Source organism: Amblyomma americanum, chromosome 7 (genome assembly GCF_052857255.1).
Source record: "Amblyomma americanum isolate KBUSLIRL-KWMA chromosome 7, ASM5285725v1, whole genome shotgun sequence".
Classification (NCBI taxonomy): Eukaryota; Metazoa; Arthropoda; class Arachnida; order Ixodida; family Ixodidae; genus Amblyomma; species Amblyomma americanum.
In genome coordinates this window covers 1041045-1065101 of record NC_135503.1, presented here as the reverse complement: position 1 = coordinate 1065101, position 24057 = coordinate 1041045, and the positions used below count along the sequence as shown (strand labels likewise).

The following is a 24057-nucleotide window of genomic DNA, read 5'->3' as shown; positions in this document are numbered from 1 at the left end:
GGAGTTTGGAATTATTTTTGCTAGGAACTTCATTTTTATTATAAAAAGTGCGGTGCTTAAAATGCACCCCTGAGGCACGGCGTTCTCTTGAATTAAATTCTTAGAAAGAGCGGCACCCAGGCGTACTTGAAATGAACGTTTGAACAAAAAGTCACTCAAACGTTTGAGCATCCTACCGCGGATGCCGAGGTTTCCAAGGTCCTGCAGTATGCCAAACCTCCATGTGGTGTCATAGGCTTTCTCTAAGTCGAGAAGGACCGCAAGGCAGTGTTGCCTGTGTATAAATGCTTCTCGGACTGTGTTCTCTAGGCGCACAAGATAATCGGTTGTAGAGCATGCCTTTTTAAACCCGCATTGATGATGTCAAGATCACAGGAATGTAATACAAACATTAACCTAATGTTCAAGACGCTTTCGAAGGATTTGGCAAGTACACTTGTCAGGGCTATAGGCCTGTAATTGCTAGGGGAGGCAGGTACCTTTCCCGGCTTCAACAATGGTACAATAATGGCTTTTTTCTAAGCCTCCGGTATCTCTCCTGATACCCATATTTTGTTAAAAATTTCAGAAGCGAGTCTACAGCGGGTTCGGACAGATGGGCGAGCATTTCGTTTTTTTTCTTTATTGCCTGGATTTGGCTCATAACATTTAACCAAAAAAAACTCAACAAAAAACACACAAAACACTATGTACATACGACACTGTCGTGGTCAGCCAGCATGAGTCTGGCTTCGTCATACTAAAATTCACGAAGCATACAGTGCGGCTCTAGCCTCGAGAGCCACTCGGGAGGCTCCGCAGCGGCTTTCTGGATGGCCAGAAGGCAGTCTATTCTTTCCCGAAAATAAATTTCGTAATGGACTTCATCTGATCCTGGTGCAGTCTGTTTACTGCAAGAAAGCACGCTGTTAATTTCTTCTCGTGTAATTGGGCTATTATATGGTTCATGATCACTCCCCGCTGACGACAGTCATTTTTTTCTTGTGTTTTTATATTCTAAAAATGAGTCTGTATAATGAGAGGAACTAGATACAGTACGAAAATGCTCACCTAATATATCTGCTTGGTCTTTTATATTTGTTTGTACACCAGGGGCTGTCAGAAGAGGGACCGTGAACAGGGAGTAGCGACTATCTAGTTTATGTACTGCCTCCCACATTTTTTTCGACGAGACATGGCTGTTTATCAAGGAAACGAAGCTTTGCCATGGTGCTTTTTCGGCATTGCAACTTATGTATCGAGCTTTAGCTCTTGCTTTTTTAAAGTTTATAAAGTTCTCTTGCATAGGGTATCTGCGAAATATACCCCAAGCTTTATTTTGTTGTTTCTTTGCTTCTTTGCAATCTGATGTCCACCACACTTTATGGTCGCGTCGTACTACTCCTGAAGATTGAGATAGCCAAGTGTGCGGCAGCAAGAATACAATTTGTGAACTTTTCGTTTATTTCATTGGCATTAAGATTTTCTAACGCAATATTTTCTGATCTGGCTTCTGTTCTAAAATGTTGCGAGTCTGCTAAATTGAGCTCCCAACTCCGTAGTTTTGTCGGGGTGACTGATGGTGGGAATGACAGGCAGATTTCAACAGCGAGGTGATCGCTTCCATAGGGGTTGTCTAGAACATCCCATTTAAAACCGCTAAAAATTGATCGAGAACTAAAGACAAATCTAAAATGCTCATTTTTCCTGAACTAGGAGAGCAGTAAGTAGGTTTACCGCTGTTAACAAATATTGCTAACAAATATTGTATAGTATCAAATCCTCAATGACCTGACCTCTGCTGTCGGTTTTCTCACTGCCCCAGAAACAAGGCTGCGCATTAAAATCGCCAACTATCAAGTACGCTCCAGTAACTGTACTAAAAGGTTCCCTAATTCATGTTGTGTTACTGGGAGGTGTGGTTGAAGATATATACAGCAAAGTGCGATGGTTTTGTAAGCAACCACAGTGGGTGCTACGGCTTCGAATCTAGTCTTAAGTTTGATTTTGCCAGCTGCTACTGCAGGTTGCACAATGATGCCTACGCCTCCCGAGAGTCTGCTCGCCCCATCTCGGTCATGGCGGAAGACGGTATATTTCTTTAGCACCTTCGTGTGCTGAGGGCCTAAATTGGTTTCCTGCACACATAAAGCAATAGGGGAAATTGTGTTTAAAATGTCTTTTATGTCGTTATAGTTATTTACGAGACCTCTGCAGTTCCAGTGCATTATGAAAGCCATCTTAATGTTGTGTGCGTGTGCAGATAAAACTAGATTAACTATGATTTGGCTCCGTGACTCGAAGCCTCAAATTTTTTGATCGATCCAAGGAGCTCCGCCGTCCGTCCAACGTGGGCAGCACGGTGCTGCCCTGGGTCGTGTCCATCGCCTCTGCAGAGGTGCTGGACGACCGTGCAGAACGCATGCTGACTTTTGAGTTAGACCTCGACCTGTGAGAAGGGGTCTTGAGGCCCACTGGCCCGACTGTCTGCGCAGCCTGCTTTGGAGTTGGCGGAGTAGTGTTATCTACTCCACCAGGTGGCGCGGATGGCCCTGCCATAGGCCCACTGCCTGCGGCCTGGACAGGTGCCGAAGCCTGGTGTGGTGCGCCGCGCCCACGCACCACATCGGCGAAGTTTGTTTTTGCAGAGAAGGAGAATATGTTTTCAGCAGCTTTCAGTGATTTTTTTTTCTTTTTTCCAGGATGGACAAGCCCTGGAGTATGATGCAGCATGGTCTCCCTCAGTTTGCACAGCGTGGGGCAGCAACACATTCATCGGATTGGTGGTCTTTCGAAGAGCATTTCGCGCAAGTTTTGCGGCCGCGACAACTCTGTGAGTTGTGGCTGAACCTCTGACAATTGGAACATCTGCGTGGGTTGGGTATATATGGCCTTACATTTATTTTCAGGTAGCCGACTTCAATGCTTTCAGGCAGTGTGCCGGTGTTGAAGGTGAGGATCAGGTGTTTTGTGTCACTTTCTTTGTTATCCTTCCAGATCTTTATCCGCTGAACATTTATGACATCTTGGACGGCAAGGCCTTCAAGCATTTCTTTTTCAGAAAGGTGGATGAAATCGATTTCAGATATGACGCCTCAGACTGTGTTTAGAGATCGGTGTGACGTGACGGAGACAGGAATCTCCCCTATAGATACAATGTTTGCAAGCTTTGAATGCTGGACAGTGTTACGTAGTTCGAGCAGCAAGTCACCGTTGGCCAATTTTGAGACCTGGTACGAATCTCCCCTATAGATACAATGTTTGCAAGCTTTGAATGCTGGACGGTGTCACGTAGTTCGAGCACAGCAAGTTGCCGCTGGCCAATTTTGAGACCTTGTACCCAAGGCCCAAGGTATCTGTCAGGCACTTTGCTACCGAAAATGGGGATATAAGTCTTGCTGGTTTTCCTTCTCTTTCGCTATGAACAACGTGGAACTTTGGGAATAATACTTTTCTCTTATGGAAAAGCTCTTCATCATTCCAGCCTCTTTTGAGAGAGCGATCAGGTTTGGAAGGGAAGGGCGCCATAAAAAATGAAGTTTTAAGCCATGGTGCCACCCACCCACCATGGAGCCCACCTAGGGGACGGGGCAGGAACTTGCAAGCAAGTCCTGCCCATGCCAGCTGTACACCCTAACTATAACCAAATATGACGCAACTTAGGGTGGTTGGCCACACAAGGTTAAACCTCGCCGCCAGGAAAAAACGAAAAACAAAGAAGTGACTAGGGGACAGGAGAGTTGTAAGAAAGAAGATAGGAAAGTGAAAGATGGAGGGGAGGACAGGAAAAGGCGACTGCCGATTTCCCCGGTCGGGTCAGGCCGGAGGCGCTGTCTACAGGAAGCTGGGGCCAAAGTGGTGTGTCGCCTCCGCCGAGGGGCATTAAAGGCCCAAACGCTCGGCATCGGCTCAACCACCAGGACCCCCTTTTCCCCGGACACGGCGATGCCACGCACGGCTAAGCACGGGTGCTCGGGTCCGTGGTGATGCACTGTTCACCATCGTCCCCCTGCGGGGATGTCCCTGGGGATGCTCGAGAACCCATGGTGTCGCCACTCGCCAACGTCTGCACGCTGCAGATGCCCCCCCGCGGGGTAGTGGTGTAGCACATCAGAATACAGCTAAAGTACCAACTCCAAGGGCCCTTCTTGGGCGTACGCGCTCAGTGTCGGCACTCTTGACGTACGCCAGAACCGGTTTGCGCATGCGCACGCAGGAGACGCCAGCAAACCTCGGCGAGGCGCCAGCATCGGACCGTGCAAGATATGGGCACCAGTGCACGGGCACTCGGGTCCGCGTCGGAAGCGGGGTCCGGTTTACAACAATCGGAGGATTGCGGGGCTTTTGGTGACTCTTTTCTTCATGGCTTGAAGCTCTTTCAGGTTCCTCGAACTTTTCTTCTCGGTTTAAGTTGTCCTTTCAGCGGCCCCCAACCCCTTCTCTTCACGGCTTGAATTTCTCTCTGTCGGCTCGAGAGTGGTAGCGAGCCAGGACCAGGAGCATGGAGATGCATGACCCTTTTCGACACCCGTTCCGCCATACGCCAAGAGCGCCGACGCTGAGCGTGTACGCCCAGGAAGGGCCCTTGGAGTTGGCACTTAAGACGTGCTAACTAGCAGGATGGTTGACTAGTATTAAATAGTTAAGTTTTTAACTATTGCTGTTACACTCCTTAATTACTGAGAAACGTGGTGTAGCCCACCGTAATTAATACCCATTTCAGTTGCCAGAATGTTGAAAACGCGGTTGCCCTCGGCGCTCTAGGTAAACAAATTCTGGCTACATCACGCCAAAATACATGTGCTTTCGAGAGGCTTGGAGGCAAAACAACCTCTCTAGTGCATGTAACTCATTGAAATAGCCAAAATTTGTTGGGTCTTAGTGCAAGGTAACCGCATTTTCGAAATTCTACAAACTAATATGGATTATAGGTTTATGGTTTATGGGGGGTTTAACGTCCCAAAGCAACTAAGGCTATGAGAGACGCCGTAGTGAAGGACTCCGGAAATTTCGACCACCTGGGGTTCTTTAACATGCATTGACATCGCGCAGTATACGAGCCTCTAGAATTTTGCCTCTATCGAGAGTTGACGGCTGCAGCCAGGATCGAACCCTCGTCTTTCGGGTCAGCAGCTGAGCGCCATAACCACTAAGCCACCGCGGCGGCACTGATATGGATTATAATTATGGTGGGCGACATGTATCTCAACAATTAAGGGGACTAATGGTAATAGTTAAAAAGTTAACTTTCAACATTAGTTAACCACCCTTTTAGTTAGCATGTCTTAGCTGCATTCTGATGTATTACACCACTAACAATGCCATGACGAAAAAAGCGCCCTTGTGTAAACTTGTGTAAAGTCTTAGGTGAAACACCCTGTATAATATTTGTTATGAACGGGATCCACACTGGCGATTAAAGCGAAGATTCATCGACCGGCAGCGATTAAAGTGAAGATTCATCGACTGGGATGACCACGTGGAAGCGGCAATTTCGACATATCGTTGATACCACGAGGACCCGACAAAAAAAAGATGTGCTAGGAGCCCGCCTGTGGAATTTTCCCCACGCACACGAAGAGGGGGAGATGATCTTCCCTTTGTCTGTTTCTTCGGAAGACGCGACCGACGGTGGTCAGGCCACAGGGGAAGAAGACAAGGGCGCCTTCCCGAAATTAACCGCGACTGCCAGGTGCTGGTGTTGGGATGGACGTACAGTTTCGGACGAAGTAGCAGCGGACCTCCGAATCCTCCTCGCCCGTTCCCACGGGGTTCCACGTGCTATATACGGCAACTCTTCCGATCTGTGTCTCGTGTGGTGAAAGGGGCGGAGCCTCAGTGTATTTAATGAGCATCCTGAGTACAAACGATTGCTCTGGGCCCTGACGACAAGGCTCATCCAGTCACTCGACGCTATGAACATTTAGTACTTGACTGTTTGCTCTTTCTGTTTCCTTCTAAATTATGTAATCAAGTTTCTTCAAAAGTTCCAGTAAACCCGTTTGTTTTTCATTTTCCTAAGCTTCAAATTCCATATTTCTTCAACCCGAAGGCTCGGATACGCTACCCAACGGAGCCCAGGTTCGAGTGAACCCCTCCGCCACGACATATTCTACGTGGTGCACCCGCGATGTTTTATTACCAAGAAGTTAATACTTGTTCTAAATATGCATGAACACTTTTGTACAATAATTATGTGCTTACTGTTCCTTTTACCGTTCTTTCTTTTTGTTACACAATTCAAGTTACTGCCCTCCAAATGAGAAATAGTGTTTTTCAATGCATTTCTTGCATACTTTGAACTGTGTAAGTATTGCGCACATCCCACATTTCCTCACAGCCTTTTACAAGGCTAGTAGCATTGAGGTAATAAAATTAAAGATGATGTTTGCCTCAGTAACTTTCCAGACTTTCGCGAAGAAATAAGTCTTCTTTTGCATTCTGCCCCTGTCTCTGCTAGCACTCGTAGGAGCTTTTTTTTTTTTTTCCAGTGAAAGCGTGTGACACTAGAAGCATTTGTTTCACAAATCAATGAAATGGAATGTTAGAATCAGCCTGTTTACCGTTAACACACACAAATTCAGAAGATTTGTGAAGTGGCCATCAGCCCTCGGCTAATGTCTTCTGTTTGTTGTCCAAGACTGACAATGGCACAATTGCCTACCCAATTTTATTTTCCGTTCCTGATGCTTCGGTGCACCTGAGAACAACCCTGAGACACAAACTTTTTTAGCTACTCAGAGTGTGTCTGCTTGTTCATGACTTTGCTGTTACAAGGGATATTTGGCGCTACAGTTTAATGTAACATTTACAAAGCCATCACAATACTTGTGCATGGCAGTTTTTAAAAGAACACTTTAAAAAGCCGAACCAAATCATCTCGCATGCACAGGCAGGTTCAGGGTGCCGTGCACAGCACACCTACCGGCAGGAGGGTTGAAATCCGAGGAGGAAAGAGTCACTACATTCAGGATCAAGAGGATTCGCTGATGTGTGATGCCCCTGATGGCCACAACTGTATTCTGAAGTGTCACACACTCCCCACTGCCCGTTCCGTGGTGCTGCAAAGCATCTACAGCGTACACAAGCATGCAGCAGCTAAACATGCTGACAAATGCTTCCCACAATGCATGCTCCACATCCAGCTATGTAGCTGGTGTTTGAACTTAGTCCCAGGTGGCCACTTGTGGTGAACGTTTGCATGATTGACGACGCAGAAGTCTGTGCAAGACATTTCCAAGATAGGGGACAGAGAAAAAAAAAAGATTAATAAAGCTGGTGTTTGAAGAGCACAAACACTCACTCAAAGCAGTTTGTTATGCACGTACTGCACACAAGGTGCCTTCATTAGGAACCACGCGGCGGCGCCACCGTCTGCCACGGAGATTTCCCGCTCTGGAGTCGCATGTGCAGGGCAAGGCGCTGACGGTGCTGGCATGTCAATAACGCAACATGCGGCTTGAATAACACGCAGCAGTGACGTATGATGGCTGCAGAAACACTTCAGCGCGAATTCTGGTCTGACACGCACTCTTGCTTTTTAGTGGCACAAGCGCAAGTGAAATAATCACCAAGTCGCAATAAAAGCCACAATAAAGAGAATATTAGATGATAAAAAGAACTCACCACAATGTGACGCCCATCAGCAGTTATGATCGATACTGTATCTAAACAATGATAGTAAAGGAAATTTATAACAGGCGTCGACATTGTTTAGCCATTAACCGGCGCCACAGACTTGCAAGAAAGTGGTAATTCATGTCATTCACGCAAGCATAAGCACGAAAAAAAGGTGTCATATGAACAAGTTGGAGCAACAGTGCAAAATAAGAGAGCAGCATATATAGGAGACAAGAATCTTGCTTCTGAAATTTAACCACATAAGCGAAACTTTTCCCTCCCTTCGTTTGTTTACTTGCAGATTAGAAAATGAATGAAGAAAGGATACGATTGACATATCCTTCAAGCGACGCGGCCATCGTCGTCAGTCGAACAGGAACAGAACAACTTGGTTTGGGTCTTGGATATGCCAGGTGCAATCTAAAGCGACAATTCACAACCAAGCCGAATGTCCGTTCATGGCGGTTTCAACAATTCTGTTGACTACGCGGGAAGTACACGGAGTGGCGCGGACACTAAAACAACCGTCACGGACAGCTCTGGCTCTGCTAGCTTGAAAGCTTCAACTATGTAGACCATGTGTTGGCTTTTGCTGGATTTAGTCACGGCTCGAGACATAGGTTGGCTATGGCCACCACACGTGCGAATGGGTATGAATCTCAGACAAGACTAGACAAGGACGTCTGCTCCAAGCATGGTAGCCATGGTTCCAGAATCTAGCGTGGTTCCAACCGTAGGAAGTGAGGCGCAGTAATCGCTGGTAGTGCCCAGCTGGTCAGTTTATGCGTCTGATGTCTTCTTGAGCCGTAAGGGTTTCTGATTTCTTTAGTGCACAAAAGTTTCTGCGGTGTACTGTCGCCACATGAAGCTGTATTTTGCAAGCACACAGTTGTGCCCTTGAAAGGAACAGGACGCCACTGAATAGTCTCCGCTCGAGGCAGTGCCGCGGTGGTTAGTGAACTTTATAGGTGCTGATCGCACGCGTGCACCCGGAAGCGTATTTTGATGCTCATGCAAGCGTCTGATGTTGCAGGTAGTGGAGGCACCACAATGGCGGCCAGCTTCCTTGCAAGTTTTGCCCGCGCGGCGACGTCGTTGCTGACGGCGCAGTTGGAGACGCAGCTGCAGAGTGTGCGATGCAAGTCGATGCGGGCATCGCGTCGAATCCGGGGCCATCCGCGGCCGCTCCTGGATAACGTGCAGCGTCCCGAGCCGCACAAGTACGCCTGGTTGCCCATACTTCCCGCAGACCGTGTCTACACCACCGAAAAGCTGCCCATCCGCAAGCTGGGCGGCCGGGATCCAGTTACAGGTGAGCCCGACTGCTTGATGTGTGTGACATTAGAAATCGGAGGCCTTGAGCATCTTAGGTTGTACCGTGCCGAGGTGTCGCTTACTGATGAACACTAGCTGCCACCACATCAGCATCATATAACAGGTGCCACATGCTTTGCTACTGCGCAGTATTTTACACATTGCCCATGGTGCGCTTCATGTAGGAAATATGTAAATGTGAAATTCAAGTGCACAACATTTAGGCCGTGTACGCAAGAGTCCCTGTCCAGAACCAGAAGCACCGCCTGGGAAATGTGTTCTGTTTGCAGGGCGTGTTGTGGTGAGAACCATTGGGGGAGGCATGAAGCGCTACTTTCGCTGGATTGATCACAAGCGGCTGCCAAACGAAGATGGCTCCAAGCTGGAGGAACGGGTGTACCAAGTACGGTACGATCCCCTGCGAACGGCACACCTTGCCCTCGTGGCTTCCGGTGGCCACAAGCGCTGGCTGACGGCCACCGAGGGCGTCAAGCCCGGCGACATCATCGCAACATCCGGCGACATCCCACGTATCCCAGGTGCGCTATGAGAATATTTGGCGCGTGACAGCATGTACTTGGCATGACCGAACTATATTTATAGACCTATGATGAGACAGTAGCGGTGCTGCAAAATGGACAAGAACCCCACATGGGATCGGTATGCTTACTCTCCTGCCCTTGACCATTTTGCACCTTCATTATTGCGTAAATTGTATGCCAGTTAAACTAGCACCTGCTTTGGCCTCTGATGGTTAATCTGCATGCTTCACTGCACAGAATTCACCTTCCTGGGCCGGTATTATGGATCGCTCTCAAAAAACAGTCTCAATTTTGAGATTGTGGCGTCGGAATGACGACACCGTGAGATGCCGACTGCGGAATCAGCCAATTAGCGGCAAGGTTGCTGTGGCTATTAGCAGGGCTCCGCCCCGGAGCCATTTATTCGCACGACAAGGGACTGTAGACTAATGTTTTGCTGTAAAGACGCAGTGAATAAAACGAGTAATGTTTTAGTTTGCACTGAAACTGTATTTCGAACTCAAAAACACCAAACAAAACAAGCAGTGTTTTCAGTTTTGCAAGTAAGTTTGCTGTTCAGTCACTTTTGTTGCCGCGAAGGTGTGCTCTCAGCGGTAAAGCGTGAACATGTTCGTCCAAAAATAAATTGAAATGCAATGAAGAAAACAAGTAATGTTTTATTTTGGTAATAAACTGTGTTGAGAAGTCAACAACACGAAGGAAAATTAGAAGCATTCTCAGTTTTGCAATTAAATTTAATATAGGGTAATTTCTCTTGCCATGAGGGCGCTTTCAGTGGCATAACGTGAACATGGCGGCCTGCAAGAAAACAGCTGATTCCGTGACTAGTTTCTGTTTTTTTGCGTGTCGTCTAAAATCAAGGTACTTTGCGGATGTCTTCAGTGCGCAGAAAAATCTGATTGAAGGCAGTGAATGCTACGGGCCTGCCGAGATCAACTTACAGGCAGCGCTTGGCTCGAAAATCGACGAAGACAACTTTAGTCTGTTTTCTCGGTCGGCACCTATCGATGACCGAGTGACGTGTGGTTCTGTTTATTTTCTTGAGAAAATGCCACCAGAAAACCATGAATCATCACACAGAAGCAACTGCCGACAGACGGGAGCAGACAGATGCAGCTGCTGGTAGCTTGCAATCTCGGTGCGGGAAATGAGAGCCGACACGGCCTGCCTCTGTGGCAGCAACCACTTTTCTGCCTCGTAACCAAGTGATGCCACCCACATCGGGCGAAGCACTTGATGTTCCGTTGGTATTTTTGTAGCTCCTTTCGGTCGATGTTTAGTTGTGGTAATTTCTTTTTTTTCCTGTGCAAGATGCAGAAATTGTGATGTTTATGCTCCACTTAGTTTGTTTAGAGAGGAAGGAAGCACTTGATTTGATAACATTGCTATTGTCACCGAGGAGAGAACAAGCTTGTTCCATTAATGTTATTTACTGATCTTGTAGTGGATCCAGGGCCAACCAGGAAAGAAGTAGTTTGCTTGTATGGCTTGTGTAGAGGCTAATTGCAACTGGGCAGAAAGTTGAGCAAGTTTGTTCATGTTCGCTGGTACCACAGAGGAAGACTATATAGGAGTGGGAACTCCTCTGTCTGCGGCGGCCAGAAAAGGCCACAAGCCCGCAGCGCCACTATCCTGCTGCCGGCCTGGAAAAAAACTACTGAAATACAACGTCACGGCGTGCCCGCTGAAGCAAACGCCTGTGTCATCTGCTTGTCGTCTGCACTGAGCGCGCGCCAGAGCCGCCTGCCCAGGCGCTGCATTTTTTTCTTCTCCCTGCTGCTTCTACGAGGTGCCGCATGGTGCCGCCACTGCATGCGACCCCGTCGGCGCATACAATTGTGACTTTATCTGGTTGCCTGTGCTCGCTCACGCTGACGGGAGTTTCACCTCCTATATAGTCTTGCTCCGTGGCTGGTACAGAGTGCTTGAATTGCATATGATCGACGGCAATGAGGTAGGTAGGACAGGGCAGTGATGTGTCATATGTTATTGTATTTTGCTGACCAGGCAGAGTGATGTTGGTATGGCTGGGTTTGGTGAGGGCAGTGTTTGAAGGGCTTTTAATACTTTGCATATCTTCTAACACACTTCCTTTCAGGTCGGAAGACCACTTAGGTTTTTTTTTTTAATTATGGTCCATCTTATCTGAGGCACCCTGTATACAGACCGCTCCAGTTAGAAAGGGAACAACCAGTTGAAAATGACTAGGATATTAAATACCTAGGTGAAAAGTAGCTTGAACGTAGTTGCACTTGTCACGCATACTATGCGATAGCATAAGGAGCTTGTGCGGCCATTCGACATTGTCACCGTCTTGTGTCATCATGGACAAGACTTCATAGCCTTGTGTTATCACAAACCAAGCTAGGTGTCAGTTATGGGGCAATAACCGAGAGCTCAAAATTTCCCATAATGGAGCTGCCTGTATATTCTTAGAGCTGTAGAGCATTTCCAGTAATGGTGTTTCATGATTTGTGATTGTAAACTAACCTCTACTCACACACCATCTCCTTGATGATGTGTCTGTGATGTTTACACATCTTTGTCTATCAGTGAAGATGTTCTAGTCACTCGGCAGTCATTGTAGCCACTGCACCTTACAATATTTATTATGCATTGTTGTACAGTGGTCTCCTTGCAGTAAGTACAGCTTTTAGCACAGAGTGAAACCCCTAGCCACACACCATTAAGCTAAAAGCTTCGCTTTGGTATTTCCACATCTTATATGTGCCAAAATGTTTTCTAGTCCTGAAAACGCATTATGTACACTGTACTGTGCAGTATTTATTGTACAGGTAGCCTCTGTATGAAAGAAAACAGGTACTTTGAACTTAATTTTTCAAAAAATTTTTTCCTAACTGCGCTATGAAATGTCATATGGTAACTGTACATCAAGGTAAAGTATGCTTGTATGTACACTGCCTTTTCTGCAATAGAAACACTCATGTCAAATACTGTGCCTAAAAAAAAAATAAACGCGCTTACTGAATGTATGATGCACTAAAAAACAGCTTTGGTGGTGCTTTTTGATCCCAACAAGCATAACGAATATTTCGTGCCTTATTCCAGCACTACACTTTTGGTTCATGCATGTTCGTCACACAGTTAATGACCACAGGCACTGCACCAAGCTGGAAGGAGATAGCAGAGAAGGGGCAGGTGGGCTGACATAAGCATTGAGAAAAGAGAGTTCAAAATGATGCTTTTCACAAATTCGGCGAGCTGCTTCAACACCTTTTCCGCCTTCAAGAAGAGACTGTGCAACACGCTGCTGAGGGACTGGGAGGTATACTGGTAAACTCACTGAAAATGAAGTGGCAGCCAGTGGGGGCACTTGTTTGTCACTGCAGGCTTCTGGCTGCACGCAGGTTGGCCAAGGGCACAACCACATCACACAGTTGCTTACACACTTGCAGATGTGTGTTGTGCACTGACATGAGGCAATGACAGTGGCAACAGGAACAGTGATTGATATGACCACGACCGGCTTTATTACTTGGCGACCTGCTCACTACGCCGGCTCCTACGGCGGCGCGTGTCCGGGTACATATCACGTGACTCTTCAGGAGGGACAGCGCGCCGCAACAGGTGGCGCCACAAGTTACCCTCACTTCGGCAGCGCCCGCCGTACGCTTCTGCTAGCTTCAGTACGCTTGCGCTGCAGGGCATGTGTCCGGTAGGCCGAGTTAAACCGCGTAGTTTTTTAAGCACGCACTGCAAAGACGTGAAAATATTCATCAGATGCAATAATCGTGGACAACTTTCTGTATACAAGTGTAGTTACGAGCGCAAGCTGTCAGCTAACACGTACGCCTGCTTCTTTGGCTCGTGAGCGCGTGATAACAGCGCAGAAGCCGGCGTCTCGCGCTCGTAGCTTCCCCTGCATAGCCACAAAACGCTGTACCCGACTAGAGGCTGCTAGCGGTGGTATTTTTTTTCTCAGAGCAGCAGTTTTGCAGTTAAAACAAGCTCAAAGAGTGGTTGTACTGGTGGGCGCGGCTCTGGTGCTACTCGAGCGGCGTTTTTTTTTTTTTTTTTGCGCGCACAGCTGCACAATTTTAACACGATTGCTTCTGCTCTGTGCCTAGCAGCATCCCAGGGCGAAGTCGCGCTACTTTTCCGCCAATTTGCGATAAAAAGCGCGCTATGGACACTTCTTATATACTCACTTGTTTTCAGGAGCGTTAACCCGATTGTTAATCATTTCAAGACGCACTCTACATGAAAAATAAATGAAACCAGAGCCGAAAAGCTTGTTTGCCAGACACAATAGCCGGTCTTGGCCAGAACTTTATTTGACGCCAGCCAGAACCTTACACATTTAGGACCTTCCGTGATTTTGGCTTGGCATTTATAATTTTTCGTTTGGCATGCTCTTCTGTCATATCAGAGGCAAAATTGTACAAAAATGGCCTCATAAACTTGTGGACAATCACCTTTAGCAAGGCCCTTCTGTGAGGCTCTGTGGTGTCCTTCGAGCACACAAACAGCGTTTTTTTTGCAAGTGATGGCAGCTAGCACTAGGTCTGCAAACTTCTTAAGCGGCCTTGGCCCCCTAACAAGCACAGGAGCCACACTTGATGCAGCACCTTCCAGGCGGCTGACGAACCCTACAAAAGCCAAAGTAGGGTACGACAGCCCTCCCCGGCCCATGCCTGCTATGATGGCAGTAGTAACTAGTAGACTGAGAGGCTGGTGCCCGCTTGATTTACAGAGCGGGATGCAGCAATAAACCATCGTGGGCGATGATTTTGATGGCCTATGAAAGCTAAAGGCTGTCAGATATAATTAAATTCTTAGCACGTATGCTGGAAGCAAGCAGAACAGGCGGAAACACGGTGTGCAGACGCGCACAAAAACACAACGAAGAAGCCGCGACTGCTACCGCTACGCCAGCCCGCACTCGGCATGGGGGTAAGTTGTGGCGCCACGGAGAGCAGCGGCGGCCGAGCGAACTAACAAATTGGGGGCTGCGGAAGCGGCGCCGGTGAACAGGTCGCCAAGTAATAAAGCCGGTCGTGGATATGACTCTCCACACCAGCATGGTGAATCGTTGCTAGGTGCTAGAGTTTCCACCGCAACTGTCGCTGCACCATCCCTAGGTACCCCTGCCTCTGGAGACGGGTTGTCCTACAGAGACCGAAAGTACAGTAGCGCATTGCTCTTCCCAGGAGGTAGGTGAGGAGGGATCCCATCTCTACGAGGTAGCAACCATTTAGTGGTGGCCCATTGTTATCTGGGTCAGTGGCAGTGTCGCCTGCACCCTCTGCTCACATGGGCGCACCCAAACAGAGGCTGTGAAGTGCAGCACGCGCAGTGATGATGCACACTGTCCACTCCCACTGGTAGTGGTGCATCAGGTGCCTTTGAAAGCACCGGAAGCAGCTCTTCAGCGCACCGATACAGCGCTTAGCCACAAACTGCTTGAAAGCATGTGGCGTGTTGTACAGGCCTTCTGCTGTGTCGGGTCTGTAATGCCACGCAACTGGTGCAAGCAACCATGGCTCTAGTGGGTACACATAGTCTCCGGCATAACAAAAAATGACGCAGCTAAGCATGTCCTTTCTCAGTGATCTCAACAGCCTTACAGGACGATCTGCTATACAATAGAAGACTCATGCCAAGTAGCACACATCCAGGCTTTGCTGAATATGACATTCAAGAGCATACAGACATGCAGGATTAAGATGAATAAATGAGCACTGCTGTAAGGTCAGTCTTTTACCACCATATTGATATAAATGATGCGCTATGCCTACAAAACACAAGCACTGTCAGGTGCATTTTGCTTTGGTTTCTTCAAGAGGAAAGGCTATCCTTTTCACCAATTTAATATGTGTCCTTTGTTTCTGCGGCAATTATAATTAGGAAAAGGGTGGAAATACACTGTATCATACTGTAACATGTCTGCATTGGTGTAACTAGCGAGACTCATTCTTGTAGCTTTAGCAGATCCGGTCAAATGCATAGTGCTGGAGCTCAATATATGCGATGGAGGTGGCCCGAAGGTTGGCACGGCTTGTTTTCCGTTACCCGGGAAAAAAACACCGTCGTCTAGCAGGCCTTCCTCCGCCTTCGAGTGCCGCCAGACGAACGCGTCATGGAAGGATGCGTGTCAGCGCTTGTCCACAGCCAGATTGTGCATGTTCCCGCCACAAATCTGAGAAAAAACACACAGCACGAACTGCTCTAGCTGCCAAGGCCCGCACTTGTAGCTGAACTCATGTGGTCAAAAACAGCGGCCGAGGTATACTCACTATCACATTCGCAGCGTAGAACCGCTTGCGGCTCGTTCGCAGCACTGCCCCCAGACTCCTTGATAGTGGTGAGCGCCCAATCGACACACCCGACGACGCCGGGAATGCTGCTGCGGCAAAAGTTTAGGCAAAGGAAGCTTCGTTCGCCACCGCCTTCTCCTCGGGTCTCCTCGGAAAGCGAACACACCCCTTTTGCGACCCAACGTTGACATTGGTCTACACTACCCGCCGCAAACACTTGTTCACAGTCGGTTGGGCTGCGCCAACGTTTTTTTCATTTCCAACGGCGTCTTGAAACCCACCGGTATAGAAGAAGCGCAGTGCGCACAGCACCTGCCGCTCCACTGACCGCACTCACCCGCGCACCTCCCTGTTCAACGGCGAGTTCGTCGCACAACCACTGTGCAGTCTCGTTCTTAAGTCGAAGCGTCGAAATACCTCGTCCCGCGCATCAAAATCGTCTTCATTCATCCTCCTACATCGTTGCTCGCGCGGTCACCCGCGTATACGATGGTGTAAACAGCCGCCATTCTCTGTCTCAAATGCTTTGAGACTACATTTCCCAGTCTCAAAAAATCGTCTCAATCTGCCCGCATAATTAGGTGGGCAACGTCGACACTTCTGGGCCGTTTACGACGTCAGTCAGTGACGCAAAAAATCGAAATGGCCACCGCCCACGGCCGATCAATAGGAGAGGGGCAGATGAGACTGTTTTCGAGACAGTTTCGATTGAGAGCGATCCGCAATACCGCCCCTGGTCACTGATTGGCCCATGCAGTGTGTGCTGTCAGCCTCTCTCTGTGGAACTGGAATCTGTTGCTGGGAAGAATAGGGACTTTGGGGTGCTTAATTTTCCCGTTTTACTCAAACGCTTTCAACTGTAAATGGGACTGCCACTGTTCAATGAAACAGCAAGAATCTGTTTTGGCTGTGGGGCCTTTTTATAGTCCAGAGGTTAAAGGACTTGGCTCAAAAAAAGGCCAGGTGAGCTGAAAGGGAAGTAATGACTGGAAGGCACAGCAGTTGCCAAACATGCTGCATATCAACTGGCCACCATTGAGAGCATAGCGATATTTGCAGTCATGTCTGTGATTGTTGGTCCTTTCTTGTGACCCACTGCAGTGGTTGTGGTGTTCAGCTGCTTAGCAGATCCAGCTGTGTCTATGTGCTTCTTTCACACAATTTGCAGATGTTTTTTTAGGAAATTTCTCTGCATGGATGGACACCAAGATCTGCCAATGCAGATGGAGATGCTTATTTTGTGCCGCAGTCCAACCAAAAGAAGGGGATGCCCACCCACTAGGTGCTCTGCCAGTGTCCACCCTGGTGCACCACATTGAGAAGTACCCCGGGGAAGGAGGAGTGATGTGCCGTGCTGCAGGCACCTCCGCTCAGATCCTTCGCAAGGTAGGTGACTGCACCCCGGACTGCACCAAAGGGGTGTTTTTAGTCAGGGCTTTCCTCTTCGGGTACAGCACACTCTCAAAGCTTGGTTGCCCTCTGTCTTCTCTTCCACTGGCGCAGCCTTTTCAAGGAGTAGTTGGCACAAGCACCAACAGATGGCACCACACTTCACCAACTGTTGTTCCTGGTCGAGCAGTTTCAATTCGTTACAGAGTGTGGCAGCCTACACAAGTGCCGCTGTCACTTGTAATAGCACCTTACGCCTGAAAATTTTCCCCTTTCTCCGATACAGTAGCAAACACGTGGAGTGGGAAATGGGTAGCTGCCAGGTATGTACTCGAAGTGAGACACACCAAGCAGCAAATAGGAGCCAATGAGCACCCTGTGAACATGATGAGGCATGGGAGGAGAGGGCCAAGGACTGTGCCTGGTTCCAGGTGTGCGGAGGAAGACAAGGAAAGAAACATGTCCTGTGTTGGCAAGTGCAAACAACCTTATTTCTTATGGCCGGATGGCAAATTTATAGCAACTCTCCAGGAACAATGTAATCATCATATACCATTGCACTTAACTAAGAGTTCAAAGAAGACCAAGGTAATCTCACAGGGAAACAAAACAAAAACAGTGATAGAAGTGCTGCTCCAATTGCGCCAAAATGCACCTCAAACAGATTGCTGCTTCATCTTACACCAAATAGGCATTTTGGCAACTAATTGTGCGAGACCTGCGCTTAGGCGAGGCTAAACAAAAAAGAGGTATGAGGCCAAAATTACCACCCATTTTGTTTAAGGAGTGATGCAATACTGAAAACAAAAGCATGGCATTGCACACCCAGCCTTGATTCAGTGCTTGCATATGTCTGGCTGCTTGAGTGAGATGGCCCCTTTGCAAATCAGAGGCACGTTTTGCAGCTATTTGTTGCTGTTTCCATTTTTACTTCACGTGTATGTCCTCAGTTCGTGATATGCGATCTCATGTAAAAAGTTTGGCGAGCACACGGTAACCGCCATGTGTTGCCATAATGAACTAGTGGCACGGTTATATACTTTAGAATCTGACAGGGTCACAAAAAATATTTGCATCATTCTTAACGAATAAAATTCAGATATACAATTTACACCTAATCTGTTTTCATCTGACGGGGTTTACTTGCTGCCCTGTGCCACTGCTGACTCGTGGTGTCGGCGCTGTGCTGGTCAAGCACTACTGCTTGCTGCTCGTGGCGTCGGCGATGTACGGGCAGCAAGTCTCGGCTCGCGCATCGCTATCATCCACATTGAGGTAGGGGGTTATTCATAACATCCGAATTTCTGCCCATTGCACACAGTGCATTCTGGCTAGGGCATTTTCCGAATTCGTATCAGCCGAGATTGAATCATCGAGATTCTGCTGTGCATGCTTCTCATGACGTGAGACTTTTAATTTTTAATGCTAGGCCGCGGCACATGCGAGTGCGTAAGCTCTTGCCAAGCTCATGGCTAACTAGTGCTAACGTGGCGAACTAGGGCACCAGCTATGGCTCATTCGTGCATCATGGGAATGCACCAGTATGCCACGTTAAGTCAATAATCCATCAGATGCAAAGTGGTTGTTCTGGTGTTAGCACCTCCTTTAAAATCTCAACCAGAAAGACGCTGCCCAGAGCAGTATGTTAAAGACCTTGCTAATTCAATCTCGGGTAATTCGAAATTTAGATAATTAGTAGAATTTTTGCGGCCCCAGAATTTGTTAATGTAAATTTTACTGGTTAATTTGAGCCGGAAGCTTGCTTACGCTTGGTCAGTTTGAAGACCTGGGGTGCTATAGAGGATCGCCAGAGTGCACTGTATTGGTCTGGCGTGCTCTTCTTTTTAGGAACAGTGGTCTCCTAAACCCGCAGTAAGCATGACAGCAATAAATCGGGCTGTTCAATGCTCCATCATGCATACAGCGTCTGCACTCCAACTCAGCATGTGGTGCAGTGACGTCCCACGGGCTAGAGCGACCTTGTGCAGGCCACTGGTGTCTGATCACCATTTGGCAGTGTTCAGTGCATTCTGCCCGTGCCAGCACCAACTAAGAGCATAGTTTCTCTGTCATGCCTGCCTCCCACTGCACCAAAGTCGGTGATTATGCTATGCCAGCTTGCTATGCCAGCTGCAGATGCGAAAGACGATTTTTCTCTGGTCAGAACCACTGGATTAGTGCTTCGTAGAAGACGACGATGAGTAGGCAGTGGCGCAGGGTTGTGTGCGCTCTCGCTATGCCAGTTGAGGACACACAAGAGACGATTTTGCTCGGGTTGAAACGACTGGATTAGTGCTGCCTAGAAGACGACAGTGAGCGGGCTGTGCCGTTGGACAGTGCACTCGTGCTTGGCAGTGCTTTGTAGAAGACGACGATGAGGAGCACTCTTGCTAGGCATATACATGCAAGAGAGGGTCCTGCTAGGCTCTGAACATCTAGATTAGAGCGTTTGCTCTAAAATTTTGTGTCTGCAGGTTCAAGGGATTAAGACAGTGGTCTTATTTTTTTCAGAAAGCAGTCAAGGAAGGTTCACAGGCACTGTTGTCTTTTTTTTTTTTTTTACAGTATGCAAAATGCCTTGAATATCTCCCCTGCTTGACTGCGCTCCATATGCTCAAAAAGTGCTTCAGCTACCCCTTTAAGACCCATTTCTACCAAGAAACCACACTCAAGACACGTTTCCATGAAAATGGTTGCATGTTTAAAATTAAATCATCAGCAGTGTGATAAAATTGTTTTCATCACATGATAATTATGCATAACTGGGGATGTGAGCATATCAAGAATCGAGCAGCATGGTGTTGAAGGCAGCACAGAAGTGAACCACTGAGAATATGAGGTGGTAGCTCGCTTTTAACTTTCATTCTTTGCTGCATTGATAGTTGCATGGCACTAGACATGCACTTTTTCTTTCAGAATGAACTCATGAACAGGACGTGACAGTAGAGACTGCAAGCTGTGATTGGTTCGGCTGTGTACCACAAAGTGGTTCTGGTAGTTTATGAAGGTTTCCATAACGATGTGACTAGCTGCTGAATGCTTCACCAGTGCATTTAGGACTCGACCTACAGGTGGCGTGAAATGTGAAGGTGGAATGTCGAGTGAAAACTCGTCTGGTAAGGAACAGTCATAATAAAATGCATAAGTGCATACAGCGACATTTGAAGCAATGCAGTGCTTCCACTCCTGAGCCAGCTGTGCCATTCTGCGCCTTAGGTGGTTTGCTGCGCCATCCTGATAAAAATGCCCCAAACTGCGTCAAAGTGTGCCTGAATGAGTGCCTTGACCTCTGATGAAGTTCAGCAGCCCTGTTGATTATACATCTGTGAGACATGTTTGTGCATCTCCTTTGGTTAACCCAGTGATGGACAAACCTCATTGCACTAAAGCTTGCTCCCATCTTCATGAACTTGGAGCATCAAAGTGTGCAGTGAAAAACTTGCTACTCGAAGTGCTGTGCTTTCAAGCGCATTGACTTCCTAGCTTTCAAGTTAGGCATACCTTCAGATTTTAATCAGAGTTGTGTACTTTGGCGTCGCCTTCAGAGTAAGCATGCCACTGCACGAATGCTTTGGCGAAAGTAAGTATTGGAACTGCTGAATCGGTGAATAATGTAGTCACCAACGCGCTGGCTGCTCAGATTATGCAGTAAAATTATCGTTGTAAATTTTGAGTGGAGTATGGTTTAGAGCGAACTGATGTCAAATTTTCGAGCTTGCTGTATGTGGCTGCCTATGGGCCTCATATCTAAAGTGAACAAGTAGCATATCCCTTTAACGAGTAGCATGCAATGCTAGCCAGTCGAAAATACTCTGTGTGGTGACCCCACTGCTGACAGTTGCAGTAGAACCCTCTGCTAGGTCTTCATAGAGAGCGAAAAAAACAACCATCCGCTAAACTTACTTCCCGAGCACATTCAAAAGCGGATGGAGGGAGTTGACGCATATTTATTTCAGTATCTGCTGGTCTTATTTCCTGCAAGCGCAACTTGCTTCTCTAGAATTTGCAAGGCTTTGTGGTGATTGTTGCACATGCGGAGAGGGTCCTGCAATAGCTCTGCTGTCGTTAGAAAGAAGGGAGCGGGTTTGCGGTGACCGCTTTGATCCTGCGCAGTTCTGGTCTGTTATAATCCATAAGCCGCAGGGGAGGAGGAAAAAAAACTCATGATGGTAACAAATATAATCCTCTGGAGTTGCACAGCTCTTTCAGTTGCATATGCTTGCCTAACTGCCGCGATGCAACTTCGTATGCCACCGCTACAGAATTCACACTGCCCCTGAGCACTTGATGCCAATGTGCCAGCATAGTTGGAGCACACTGGAAGCAGCCGAATGCAAGGGGGGGAACGTCAAGTGCTAATGGGTGTTGCAAATTTCGACTATGGCTGGTGTGCGATTGCCATGCTGTACTTGCTTGCTGAATGTGCCTTGAGGTGCCTGCTGCCTCTCAAGTGCTCTGTGCAGTTGATACATGTGTAGTAAAGCTAGGCTGAGGGCCAGGCTGCGTAAAATCAAAAGTGGCTGTTGGGACTTATTGCACGGTGGGCACGAAGTGTCATTCACGGCTTGTCATGCAGGAATGTTGCCACAGTTTCGATGTAATGCTAAGCTTGTATTGCACCTAATTCTGTGAAAGCTCCAGTGCAACAGTAGCCAGCCAGCAAAAACCAGGACAATGCAGCACTTGGCGAGTACTAGCAGCGAGGTTGTACTCCATTTTGATTCTCTTGTAATGCACAAAAAAAATGGCTCCAAAATTCTCTCTTCCCTTCTGCTGGTATATGTGCTTTGCTGTCCATGATACATTGAAATACTGGCTGAGGACATGACTTTGGCGAGAAAATATGCAGTGCACAATATGGGGCAAGGCTAGGAACTATCACTATCAGCGGAATTTGCCATGCAAAAATGTACATGAGGTGATTTGAAAATTATCTTTCCAGGTTACCTAATAGAAGAGATTCCCTTGAGACAGTTAGCTTTTAAGAATTGATTTCTTAGCAACATAATTATGTTTAAAAATTTTCTGCTTGGTGAACAAGCCATGTATAGGAATGAAGTACAGCAGCTTCACGAAAATGTGTTTTTGGGTGCTTTAAAAATTGCTCCAAAGATTGCTCCAAATCACAGTTTGGCAGTAACACAACTGCACAATGGCAGCACCAGATGCAGCGTCTTACATTAGCTTCGTCACCTTTCTTCACAAACTCCTTTATTAATGCAATAGCAATTCTCGGCTATGTCCCTTGTTTCGTGTCTGCAAAACATGGCCGCACGATTACGTCATTCTGTGAAGATAATTGTCCAAAATTTTGATTGTGTTAGAGCGTGACGTGAACTTGCTATGGGAAAAATTTGGTTAATGAGTTGCAAATAATTAGTTAATTAAACATAAAAATTACATTTGGACGTCACAATAGCCATGGATGTCGATATAACATCTGGTCGTCATAATAGCCATGGGCGTCGACATAACATTTGGACGACACAACAGCCAGGGATGTCGACATGACACCTGGACGCCACTCGATGACGTCATGGTACGCCTACTGCCTACTGGGGTCGTGGGAAAAACCCGCTTTAAAAATTTTAAAAATGTAAAAAATATAAAAAATCACAGCAATAAAAACAAGCAATAACAAATTAAAAATGGAGGGAGAAAGAGCAACAGGCTTTCGCATATCTGCCCTTAAGCAGACTTAAGTGCAATCTTTCTTTTTTTTATTTCTGCAGGTGGAAGACAGGGTGATTATTCAGCTGCCGTCTAAGCTTCAGGTGTCGCTGAGTGAGCGGTGCATGGCTGTGGTTGGCCAGACTTCGAACGTGAAGCGTCGGGAGACTTTTTACCCGATCGGCAGTCCCAACAGGATGCGCCGTTTGGGTCATCGACCTCGCTCTGGCTTCTGGCATCGTAAAGATGGCTACTGTGGGCGCAAGATTCGTGCCCCACCTCCTGTCAAGGTGTACCCACTGCAGAGGCCCACAATGCAATAAAGGTCACCTGTTTTTGCCCCGTCTTAATTTCTCTAACTGCAAGAATCATTTAGTGTCAAGCCACAGCTGCCAGCACATTGCAAGGACACTTGGAAGGTGGTTGAAATTAATCTAGAGCCTTTCACTACAGTGTCGCTCAAAGCCCATGTCGCTTTGTCACAAGCAGTGGTGTGCTGACAAGCCAAACATGGCCTGGAACAATGCGTGGCTCGAACCTTCTATAAGGTTGCTTGAAATCGGTCTCAACACGTATGTTGCTCGCTAAAAGCATAAACAGCACTTGAATATCTTGCGCCGTCTCTAATGGGACCAGGCCGCACAAAAGGGTATCAGCGGCCGTACTCTATACGCTGTCCATCTCGCATCCATTCGGTCCTCTGTCAATGCTCACTCGAATATACCCTCGGCTTTCAAGTGCATTTGGCAAGCTACCCGGCCATTGAGTGGTTAGCGACCAGACCTCACCATTGTCTGCATATCGCAGCCAGTGGTCGGGTCCGGGCGTCAGCTGCTGGCAGCGCTGCGATGCACCTCACTAATGGCTGCATACTGCATCCAGTTTCATCCAATGGTAAGGTCCGGTCGCCAACCACCCAATGGTCGGGTCGCTTGCAGTAGACGCTTAATAGCCACAGGTATATATGAGTTTGTCCGGACCCGTGGAGTATCTGTTACGGGCCCAAGTTGGACTTATATTTGGAAATGTGGCGGAGAGTTTTAAGGATGCTTCACTCCCGCCCACGGTTGGCCCGGTATTGCACTACCTCAGGGATCGGCCTTGTTTTTAGCGCGTATTTACTATCCTGTCTTTCTATCCCCTCTTTCAACTCTCCTTCTATCTGCACGTGGTAGCGATTGTGTCTCGGCTAGAGCCAGTGAGCAGGCCTGTGCACTTTCTTCCTGACAGCAACAGACAGACAGACTCGCGTCTTTACTATCCTG

General features: G+C 47.6%; 2 protein-coding genes across 6 annotated transcripts in view; one reads left to right on the top strand and one right to left on the bottom strand.

Annotated features, from left to right (window-relative positions):
• Positions 1–8187, bottom strand: part of LOC144098249 (U6 snRNA-associated Sm-like protein LSm8) — a 38424-nt gene extending 30237 nt beyond the window's left edge. The window contains exons 1-2 of the mRNA XM_077630749.1: positions 7928–8187; positions 7606–7646 (exon numbers count right to left, since the gene is read on the bottom strand). Coding sequence (XP_077486875.1) covers positions 7606–7646; positions 7928–7958 — 72 coding nt within the window. The 5' untranslated portion in view covers positions 7959–8187. The remainder of the gene's footprint in view (positions 1–7605; positions 7647–7927) is intronic.
• Positions 8188–8211: 24 nt separating this feature from the next.
• On the top strand, positions 8212–23138 carry mRpL2 (mitochondrial ribosomal protein L2). 5 transcript variants are annotated; one of them, XM_077630744.1, is made up of 5 exons: positions 8212–8296; positions 8633–8911; positions 9204–9452; positions 16983–17119; positions 22855–23138. In XM_077630744.1, exons 1-5 carry the CDS (start codon positions 8227–8229, stop codon positions 23113–23115), a joined length of 996 nt encoding a protein of 331 aa, XP_077486870.1. In that variant the 5' UTR covers positions 8212–8226; the 3' UTR covers positions 23116–23138. The 5 variants fall into 5 exon arrangements, with proteins under 5 accessions (XP_077486870.1, XP_077486871.1, XP_077486872.1 ...); XM_077630745.1 differs by having other exon boundaries at positions 8255–8405; XM_077630746.1 differs by having other exon boundaries at positions 8257–8550.
• Positions 23139–24057: the final 919 nt, after the last annotated feature.

What these genes read in the sequence shown, in the direction of transcription:
- mRpL2 (XM_077630744.1), top strand. Translation starts at nt 8,227, where the DNA reads ATGGCCACCACACGTGCGAATGGGTATGAATCTCAGACAAGACTAGAC. An exon ending in GGACGTCTGCTCCAAGCATG is followed by an intron (nt 8,297 to 8,632) that starts GTAGCCATGGTT and finishes CTGATGTTGCAG; the next exon opens with GTAGTGGAGGCACCACAATG. An exon ending in CGACATCCCACGTATCCCAG is followed by an intron (nt 9,453 to 16,982) that starts GTGCGCTATGAG and finishes TTTGTGCCGCAG; the next exon opens with TCCAACCAAAAGAAGGGGAT.